Consider the following 10870-nt stretch of genomic DNA (forward strand, 5'->3'; position numbering starts at 1 on the left):
TCATTTCTAATTTTGTTGATTTGATTCTTCTCCCTTTGTTTCTTGATGAGTCTGGCTAATGGTTTGCCAATTTTATTCATCTTCTCAAAGAACCAGCTTTTAGCTTTGTTGATTTTTGCTATGGTCTCTTTTGTTTTGAATTTATCTCTGTCCTAATTTTTAAAATTTCTTTCCTTCTACTAACCCTGGGGTTCTTCATTTCTTCCTTTTCTAGGTGCTTTAGGTGTAGGGTTAGGTTATTTATTTGACTTTTTTCTTGTTTCTTGAGGCAAGCCTGTATTGCTATGAACCTTCCCCTTAGTACTGCTTTTACAGTGTCTCATAGGTTTTAGGTTGTTTTCATTTTCATTCGTTTCTATGCATATTTTGATCTGTATATTTTTTCATTGGGTTGTTGTTGAGCTATTTGTGTATTTTGGAAATGAAGTCCTTGTCTGTCACATTGTTTGCAGGTATTTTCTCCCAGCGTGTAGGTTATGCTTTCATTTTGTTTTTGGTTTCCTTTGCTGTGCAGTTTATAAGCTTGATTAGGTCCCATTTGCTTTTATTTCATCTTGGGAGACTGAAAAAGATACTATTAGAGAATGTTTGGCCTATGTTCTCTTTTAGTTTTATGGTACAATTTTAAGCTTATTTTCGTATATAGCATGAGGGATGGAAATGTATTTGAAAGCTAATGAATGCTTGTGTTCTTTGGATGTTGTTTTAATGTCAATAGTGTTTTTGTTTTGCCTTTTCTGTCCATTTAGACAGCTGGCTTGCCTCTCAACTGTTTTTTCCCTTCTGCTCTCCACTCCCTTGTCATTTCTCTTCCTTTGCTGCCATGGATGGTGATGGAAGAATTTATATTCGGAACTGACATGGTGGCATCCTGTCTGGGGGCTTTGAGAAGAACTGGAAACCAATTTTCACTAAAGTTAAGAACCAGCTGGAGATTCAGAATCTATGGAAAGCCTGGGATCACTCTGGCATGTGAACTAGATTATAACAAGAATGCCTCATATTTGTCTAAGATGTTAATTTTCAATGCATTTTTAGGAACAGTTCCTTATCTTTGTAACAACGTAAGGGCAGTGTACAGTTTGCCTCCTAGAAGGTTGCAGTCACTGTTTAGCAGATTCAAGGAACTAAAATCTTGTTAAGGAACTTTTGGCTTATTACTTCTTTAAAATCAGTGGTGGTATTTTACGCTAGGGGGAAGCATTTTGTAGAACTTCATATAAGACTGAAGACATTTTTTAAAAAGGAGAACTGTTTTATTAATATGGTCTTTTACTCAAATTTAAAATGATTTTATTTATTGAATAGTTAACATAGTCACATCATTTCAAATTCAAAATATATGAAAGGGTTTATAAATGAAGAGATTCTCCCTGTCTATGTGGACTTAACTTTGGGGAAATTTCTAACTTTTAAAAGTGGAGAGAATAATATAAAGAACCCATGTCCCTGCCAGCTGGCTTCAGTTTGACTTCATCTTGATCCCTGTCACTACTGGATCTTTCCCAGATGATGGACTGACCTTAAAACAAGCTGAGGATTTGTCTTTTGCAGCTGCTAGAACATAGGAAAACAATGCCTTTTATCACATATCTCTTTGGGGGCCTTTTAATTAAGATTTCTTGTCTTACCACTGATGCCTGTGAGATTTTATTTTAAGCCACATATAGTATCTGCTCTTCCATAGCAACTTTCCTTTCTATAAAATATCTTTTTTTCTCTGTCTTTACAACAAGAACTTTGTAGGGCTGTCCCGTAATTCCACCAAGGTTTCTGCTTCTGATAGATGGCTCAGTTGGCTCGTCTCAGCAGACCTCCCCAAGACACTTTGGGAAAGGAGCGGGAGGCGAGGCGTGTAGGGGAAGGCGGTTTTGAGTCCCCTCAAGCTGAGGACTGGGTTTGGGTCTGTTGTGTCGCTCAGAGCCCCTGCTGAGTTCCCTGCTGCATCGGATGCCACAGCTGGAGACTCTGGAGATCGTGAAGTTGGTGAACTGCCCCGAGACCTTCACCCCAGACATGAGGTGCATCATGGGCGAGTCTCCCTTGGTGCGGGGCTACTTCGTCCTGGTGGGAATGAACTCTGCAGGTCTTTCGCTTGGTGGAGGAGCTGGAAAGTAAGTCCTTCCCACTCCCACTCGGCTTGCTGGGCTTCCTCCTTTCTTCGTGTTCACATGGTCTGTGATGTACTTAGTCCAGCACATTCATAGTAAGCGGGCAACTCGTGTCTGCAGAGAGCTGTCCCCTTAAAGCTACTTGCCCCCGTTCCAGGCATGTCACTGTACAGAATGTGTTTGGAATGCCTCCTTTGGAGTTAGCCTTGGATTTAGACAGGCATCTTCTTTATCTGTTTCCAAATTCCCTGGTACACTCTGGTAACAGGTACAGATGATTTTATGTACAATGTTTATCCTTAGGGATGGTAAATACACATACCTGGTTACCACAGATGCAGAACATTTCTTAAGGACACATAGCAAGAGGAGAGAAAATGTCTGTTTATTCATTTACAAACTTAGTAACATGAAAGAAAACCTTAATTGAAATCTGGCTTGACAGAAACACAGTGCACAAAGTTAATGCCACATTCACGGAGGCAGAAACGCTCAGTCACCCTGGGTGCCTGTCATCCCCAGGGTGCGGGAGAAAGATCTGTTTACTAAAGGGCCTTGCACAGCTGCAGGACCACATGCTGACAGGGATGGGAAAGGGCTGAGCTGAATTGCACATTTACAAACGCAAAGAATGAGTTGTAGCTGTTACACCAGTCACAATGGCGTTTTCATACATCCCAGGGGTTGACCAGAGAGTAGCGTTAGCCGTGCTGCTGGAAAACCCTTCACTGGAATGAGCTGTAGAAGCTTTCGACCCCACACCCGCCTGCTGAAGGTCCTTCTTCCGTTTCCGCCCGCCGTGTGACGCTCTGGAGTGTAAGGCACTAGAACCTGGCCGGGTGGAGGAGGGCTCCAAGCCCCAGTTCCTGGTGTGCAAAGGGAATCCTGGCTTTGATCTGTTGAAACAGGTGCTAAAAGTATTCCCTCCACGACTTATAATTTCTGTCCTTGAGAGACAGAAAAATGAGAAGGGAGGAAGTCTGCAAAGGATAAAAACAGGTGTATCTAAATATGAGAAAAATGGCCCATGAAGAAATGCATAATTCTCCAAGGGTTTTGCTCAGAGAAGTCAAGAATCATACTATACAAGGAACAACTCTGGTGTTTAATGGACAAAGAGAAGGCAAAGACATACAAAAATACTCAGTCTTCTTAAAAAATAGTGTATCTGTAGTGGTGAGGGGCTGCAGACGCCAGCCCCAGAGTGACAATGAAGGAGCCTTACAGCTAACTCAGCACCGTAATGTGGAGGGTAGAGTGGCAGGGGCATGGGGCACGCACTCACAGGGGAGCCCTGGCCCCTCAGGACTCACTGCCCGGCTTGGTCACCTGTCGTCTCTCCCCTACTCAGCTGTGCTTGAGGCCACGTGCCTGCAGGAGGAAGAGTCCTCGCTCAGGAGGAACTTCCTCTGTATGGTGTTGAGAAAATGCTGCTCACATCAAGGTTTCTGAGGGATGAGGGTGGGTGTGCAGAAAGAAAAGGAAATAGTAGGTTATACTTGAGTATTCAACACTGTTGACCAGATCTCCTTATTGGATACTAAAGACGATCCTCACTGACTACACTGGCCAAGAGGCAACAAAGAGACACAAAAAGGACCTTGTAGTTAATGCCTGAAAGCCAGCTGATATAGTGGTTTTAGAGGTTGAAATCAAGGAGGGGGTCATCTCTTTAGTGACGCAAAATCACTTTTCAGAAGCATCTATCACTCCAGCCACACACGTGGTGGGCAACAGGATTAACATCTCCAATGCGTGCAAAGGCAGGGGAAATAAGCAAGCTGAAGAGTTATTCTTCATGTTTCGTTACTTTCGTGGAAGCAACAGCCTAGGAAAGAAGAGATGCAGCTAAAACTCCTGGTCTGTACAAGGAGGTAGAGTCCAAGGACCGCATGCCTCCTGAGGAGAATCAAGTGGAAGTGACAAGTAGAAATGGGAACTCTGGGCCCAACGTGAGACTGGGGTTAATCGCTGGGCTACATGGCATAGCGTGCATTTGGGGGTACAGGGACCCCCCAGAAGAGCACCTGAATGTGGTGGGAACTGTTCGGTTCTGTCTCCTGGAGCATGTCCCGCCCATGCAGTGCTGTGTGACCAAAACACAAGGTAAGGGACATCAAACGGGCTACCCAGGCAGGCAGGTTTCTTGTCTCTGTGTGTGTGTGAAAACCTTCTCAATTAGAGCTTTTATCACAGACAAGAAATCTCCAACATCAATCACATCACCATGGGACTTACACGTGGTACAAGTAACTAGGGGGCTTATCTCCAGGGAGGAGGAGACCCCTGGTAGACTTGCAGCCTGGATTCTCCATCTGTTTGAAGTCAACACACTTTGTATTTCTAGCTTCAAAAGGATTCAACTGAATATGCTGAGAAGATTGTGGACCCCTTCTCGCAAGACAAATCATTTCAGAGAAGAAAGTTCATTCATCTAAAACAGAGTCCAGCCACCCCTTCAACAAACCCTCGAGTCTCCAGGAAGAAAGAGATGAGTTGTCACGGGCCCAGTGCCCAAGTCAAGGAAGTGATACAGAAGTGAGGATGTTTTGATTGTCAACTATGCCTGAGGCAGGAAGAAGTCACTCTCTTCAGTTGAGGACCAAAGAGAGAAACCTACCAGATTCATATTGCCTACTTCAATGAGACAAAGGAGACTTCCAGGATGAATGTAAAGTGCCAGAAGGTAAATATGTAAGTTTCAGGGCACTCAAAAAAATAAGTGATGCCCCTAGAATATTAATATCTTGTACTTTACACATAAATCTAGAATTTCCTTTGGATTCAGTCCCAAACAATTTTTCATTTATAAAGACAACTTCGCAGTGGCGCCGAGTCTCCATCTTCCTGGGTTGATCAGCTCTCTGCTGGCAACGCCTGCACTGGCGAGGGCTCATGTCCTGCTCCCTCAAGTTCCAAGGCTGCTGTTCTGTGCTCTCCAGCTGGGCAGCACCCCCCTTCTTTGCCTGGAAGCAGCATCTCCCAACTCGTTAAATATACACTTACATCAAAATGCCAAATCCCCAACAGATTTCTAATCACATACTCCCTCATTAAATCAGTGAAGACCTTGTAAGAAGATGAACACTGAAGTCAGTGATGAAGTGGGTAAACAGAAATCCCAGAGAAATGCCAGAGTAGGCAGAGATCTGAGAAGTTTAAGCTTCTCTAATAACATGAAAGGATCATCTTGAATATACTTACAGACCTGTCAGGACTAATGCAGTCAAGACACCAAAGGCTACAGTTCAAGTCTCTAGCAGCAATTTGTCTGCAAGGGGAAATGACGTGTGGGGATGGATATCACAGTCCAGGAGATCTTTAGCAAACACAAGCAATGCTTAAAGCATGCAGGGCCCTCTCACCCCAGTCACTTTCTATTCCAGAAGATGTGGAGAGGTGACTGGAAAGAGAAGATGGAAGCAGACCTCAGGCTCAGGTATCATACTCCCCACACTGGGATCAGAGAGGGCACCTCGGGGTGGCTCTGTCTCTCCTCTGTGGGGGAAGCCAGACCTGGGATCCCAGTGGCCCCTGCCCACTCAGCAAGGCCCCAGGCTCACTCCCTCAACCAGGGTGCCCAGCCTACCTCCCCTGCCCTGCTCTAAAGGGGGAGAAGATCTGCTGAGCCAGTGGCTCTTGTGGCAGGGGTACAGGAGGCTGACCTGAAAGTCACGTGTGCTTGGAGAAGAGGAGCGTCAAAGTGGGATGGCTGAACTGTGAGCAGCTGGAAGAAAAGCAGCCCTGTTTCTAGAAGACTCAGCATCGCTGAGCTGTACTTTGAGGTCAGACTGTCAGGTGGGAAAAGCAACCCAGAAGGCAAACTGGCCTTTCTCTTCAAACAGTGTGGCTTACTTGTCTATTCAGCCAAACAAACCAACCAAAACCCCCCTCACTGTAGAAGTTAGCAAGAGATGAAGAAGCTTACAAGATGAAGAGACTTGCCCAACAGTCTGATAACTGGGTCAGTGGGGAGGACCAGGAGGGTTAACTGTTTATCTCTGCCAACCCCCAGGTATCTTCCCCACGATGCCTCTCTCATCAGTGAGGCAGGTGGTCATCCTCCTGACAGAGGGCTCAGGGAGCCAACCCGCAGCACAAGGGAATGGGAGGAGGCCCTGCCTGCTGAAAGGCGTAAGCTGTTCCACAGACAGCAGCCCAGAATTCACAGGTTCTTCCAAGGAAAGAGCCCCAGGGAGATGGACACTTAGCCTGCAGCCTGCCTTGCTTCAAGACACCGCACGTGCAGTCAGGCTGTCAGTACAACCCACCTCACAAGGAGTCTGCTCCTGCCCTCTGCCCCTGGGGACCTGAGAGGTGGAGTGGCCGAGACCAGCCCGGGAGATGGGAGATGCAGGGGGAGGAGGAGATGGAGGGAGAGAGGAGGGAGCAAAGGGAGAGTGAAAAGCGGAGAGTCCACCAGGAGAGAAGAGATGGGAGGTCAAGCTTAACTCAAGAAGAGGGAGGGGTCAGGAGGAGGAGAAAAACCCCTAAGATGAGGAGAAGGAAGGGCGGCAGCGAGGCCGCCCGGCCTTACTTCCCGTGTAAGTCACTTAGCTCCACGTCCTCCTTCCGGCGCTTATGGGTGAGGAGGGAGGGGACCGGGTAGAGTTTGGCCTTGGCCTGGAACCGGTGTCCCGCAATGTCAATCTCATATTCTCCCCGGTTGATGAAATCCGCTGTCACCACCTGCTCCTCCCCCGTGTCCTCGGAGAAGTTGTGCACGAAGCCCAGACACACGTGGCGCTCCAGGGTGTAGCCGTAGGCGCTGCTGGTGGTCTTGCCCACGTACTGCCCGTTCCGGTAAATGGGCTCCCCCCACCACGGCCAGAGGTCCAGGTCTGTGTCGTGGTCGTCCAGGATGAACATGGTGAGGCGCTTGTACACCCCGTTCTGCCTCTGCTGTAGCAGCGCATCGCGCCCGATGAAATCCACGCCCTAGGAAAGAGAGGCGGCGCTCAGACGGTCAGGACCCTGGTGTCACCGCGGTCCGCCCTCCCCCCCTCCCCCCTGCACGCTCCGGAGAACGCGGCTTCCCACTGTGCGGAAAACTGCGTTCCCAACACCAGACACCTTCAGAGGATCCTTAAAACAGCACAGGTACACATCGTTCTGTTTTATAAACTCATTTCAAACAGAACAGACAGAAAAATCTACACTTAAAAGTGCTTGTTCGAACTATTTTAGAAAAGCAATGTTTTTATAGAATCTCAACAAAAGGTCCATTTATTATCAGTATGTGTATATAAATATTTATGCATATGTACAAAAAAGCAGAATAAAGTAAATTTTCTTAAACTTTTCCTTTTATATTGGAATATAGCCAATTAATATACTGGAATATTATATTCCAATTATTTGGAATTGGAATATATTTAAATTAATTGAGATATATTAATTAATTAGCCAATTAATTGGGATATAGCCAATTGCAGTCTCTTGGACTGCAAGATCAAACAGATGGTTGGATGGCATCACCAACTCAATGGACATGAGTCTGAGTAAACTCTGGGTGCTGATGGACAGGGAGGCATCGCGTGCTGTAGTCCATGGGGTTGCAGAGTCGGACACAACTGAGTGACTGAACTGAACTGAGAGCCAGTTAACAACGTTGTGATAGTTCCAGGTGAACAGTGAAGGGACGCAGCCATATATACGTATCCATATATAGATCCATATATGTATCTACCCCCCAAACTCCCCTACCAGGCTGCCACACAAAACTGAGCAGAGTGCCCGGGGCTGTACAGTAAGTCCTTGTCGGTTATCTATTTTAAATATAGCAGTGTGTTCATGTCCATCCCAAACTCCCCAACCATCCCTTCCCCTCAATCTTCCCTAAAACAGACTTAATAGTGATTGTCTCAAAAAAAAAAATGAGTGATTTTAATTGTTTTTTCCTATTTTCCAAACTGAGTATTCTTTACTTTTATATCAGAGAAAACTACTTATCTAATCACTCAAAAAGAGCAGCAGAGATCTACTATGTTGTCTGGCAGAGGATGACTGCTAAGAGATTTTGTTAAATGAAAAAAGGTGTGTGTCATGTCCAAGCACCACGATTAGGAAAGCAGTGGGGGGAGAGCCCTCTGCGCCCTGCATGGATGCTAAAGGAGGCAGGGTGCTGGCGCCTCTGGGCAAGCTGCCCAGGAGGGCTGGGTGGGCTCAGAGTGGGAAAGACTGCTTATCCTCTAAAATGCTGACTTAAAAAAGCATTTTCATGTATTAATTTTGAAACAAGAAAAATTAGGAAATTGAATGTGATTCATTTGTACACGTTTGTGGTAGGTTAATGAATTGCCATAACCAACTCTGAAAGACCGCCCAGAAGGCACTCAGTCTAAAACAGAGCGAGTGCCCCAAACACGTGTTGTCTACTTGTCGTGTTTCCTTAGTCCGTGTTTTATCCCCAGACATCCTGAGGCCTCAACCCCTGTACACCCTCCTCCTGTTCTCCTTCGGGCTCCCTGCTTGGAGAGCTGGGAGTGGAGTATGCACACGAGTACAATACCTTGTCTAACTTCACCCGAGACTCTCCTCCACATTCCAGGGGTGTGGTGAGGGTGTTTAAGTCCTGACCCCAGAAGGCAAAAAACTTCTCAATTCGGAGACTACGAAGAGCATAATACCCAGCATTCCGGATTCCGTATTTCTGCCCCACGCTCATCACTTCATTGTATACGTGCAGGGCGTACTAGAGGGAGAGACGAGAGTTCAGAGTGAGCAGACCATCAGCACTGAACATGGCGCGCGGCCGGCTGTCCCTGCTACCTGGACAGGGCAGGAGGCTGGCTATAATCCTCAGGAGCCCAAGTGCCACAGCCCAGACTTAAGCTCCAGGAAAGCAGCACCTGTCTCTTCACTTGTCTAGAATGTCTAGGATCTAAGTACTCAGCAGCACGACATAACTCACAGAAGCTCTCTTACCACTGAGCAAACGACCAGTCTCGTCACCGCCTCTGACAGTTGCGCATCCTCCCCGCCGTGTTCTTCTGCCCCTGCTCCCCAACCCTGGTCCTGACCCCGTGCACTGGCCCGTGCTGTGAAGCTAGTGTTGCACATAACTCTAGGTGTGCAGGCACAACTGTGATCTGTCACAGCAACTGCGGCATCTTAGCCCTAGAGCAGGTTACAGAGGACCCCAGAAAGCAGAGCCCTCCCCCCACATCCTGCAGCATCCAGTCTCTCACACTGCTTTGTTTTTGGTTCCAGACTTGTTTAAGTACCAGATAACTTAAATAAGCAGAAAGTTTTCCAACTTAAATGAGCAGAAAGTTTTCCAAATTGAAAGCAAATAATCTAAACATACTATGTTAAGCCTAAAGCCCAACAACAACTATACTGTTTACTTTAAAAACTGTAACTCGGAGAAAACAAGACAGAGGAATGAGAAAGATGTTATATAATCCACACTTACGTGTGGAATTGTTAAAAACAAACAAACAAACCCAAAATAGCATCCAAACTCATAGAACAAGAGACCAGATTGGTTACTGGTAGGGAGAGGGGTGAGGACTGGAGGAAGGTGGTCAAAAGGTACAAACTTCCTTGTAAGGTAAGCACTAGGGATGTAGTGAACATGTGACTACAACTGACACTGCTGTCTGATACATACGACAGTTAAGAGTAAATCCTGAGAGGAGTTATCACAGGAAAAAAATTTTTTTTTCTTTTTATTGAAACTGTATGAGATAGTGGATGCTAACTAAGTCTATGTAAGTCAATCCATTATACTTTCCACCTTAATCTTACACAATGATGTATATAAATTATATCTGAATATAACCGGAGGGAAAAAGAAAAAGCAGCTTCATTGGTACTGCGACTCTTTAATGTACATGACTCTATGAACTGTACTACTGCAGCCAAACAGGCCTCAACTAAACAGAACAATGTGGTCAAGACGATTTTAGATGTGGAAAAGGCAGTCTGAGCCTGTGGCATGTGTGTAAGTGAGACACTGGAGATGGCAGAGCGGGTGGAGGAGACCAGTGGGGACTGGCTGGGCAAGGAGAGTAAAAATGAGCTGCATCTCAGGCGGGTTCAGTGTCTCAAGCTGAATGCTTTGTGTCTGAGTTAAGAGGAGGACAGAGGAGGAAAGATTGAAAGCAAGTTACTAGTCTTGGGCTAGAGAAGACGAGCAAAGGGAAAAGTAGGTCCCCACCATTTACTCACTTTCTCACTAAATGCCAGGGATTAAGGGTAAACAAACAATCTGCCATCTGCCACCATGCTTTTGGAAGCCATCTCCTCTAAGAGACAGATATAACCTTCTTGAGGACAAAAACCAGCTTGAAAAGAACCGAAGCAGTGCACAAATTACCTCTATGGAAAACATGAGTAAGAATGGGACCAGCCCAAGAAGATCAGGTAGGAAACAGGGCTTCCTCCTGATGGGCTTTGCTGATTAATGACCGGAGCGGGTGGTAACACCTCAGTGATCATATTCACAGTTGGTCCCCTGTCAGTATAGGCAAAATGTATCAACTATATGCATATCAGTTCTTCTCAAATCGTAACATTTGAGTGTGAAAAAGCAGATGAAATTTCACGAGATGGTAAATCCATGCTTCATTTAATAATTAAAAGGAAACCTAACACCATGAGTAATATGACTGATGTCAAGAATGTGAGGATGCTGAAGATCACTGCTACTTGTCACAACTGGATGCAGGAAAGAAAATGCAGGAATAAAAATTGTTAAGAAACAAGAAAAATGATTATATTTGTATATGGTAAAATTGAACTCTGGAAATTCC

General features: G+C 45.7%; 1 protein-coding gene across 1 annotated transcript in view; it reads right to left on the reverse strand.

Moving 5' to 3' along the window:
* Positions 1-2475: 2475 nt before the first annotated feature.
* The window catches only part of PDPR (pyruvate dehydrogenase phosphatase regulatory subunit), a 40249-nt gene continuing 31854 nt past the window's right edge, over positions 2476-10870 (reverse strand). Inside the window, exons 17-18 of the mRNA XM_065924998.1 lie at positions 8623-8805; positions 2476-7049 (exon numbers count right to left, since the gene is read on the reverse strand). Of these exons, the coding sequence (XP_065781070.1) occupies positions 6645-7049; positions 8623-8805 (588 nt within the window). The 3' untranslated portion in view covers positions 2476-6644. The remainder of the gene's footprint in view (positions 7050-8622; positions 8806-10870) is intronic.

The sequence above is a fragment of the Muntiacus reevesi genome, chromosome 2 (genome assembly GCF_963930625.1).
Source record: "Muntiacus reevesi chromosome 2, mMunRee1.1, whole genome shotgun sequence".
Lineage (NCBI taxonomy): Eukaryota > Metazoa > Chordata > Mammalia > Artiodactyla > Cervidae > Muntiacus > Muntiacus reevesi.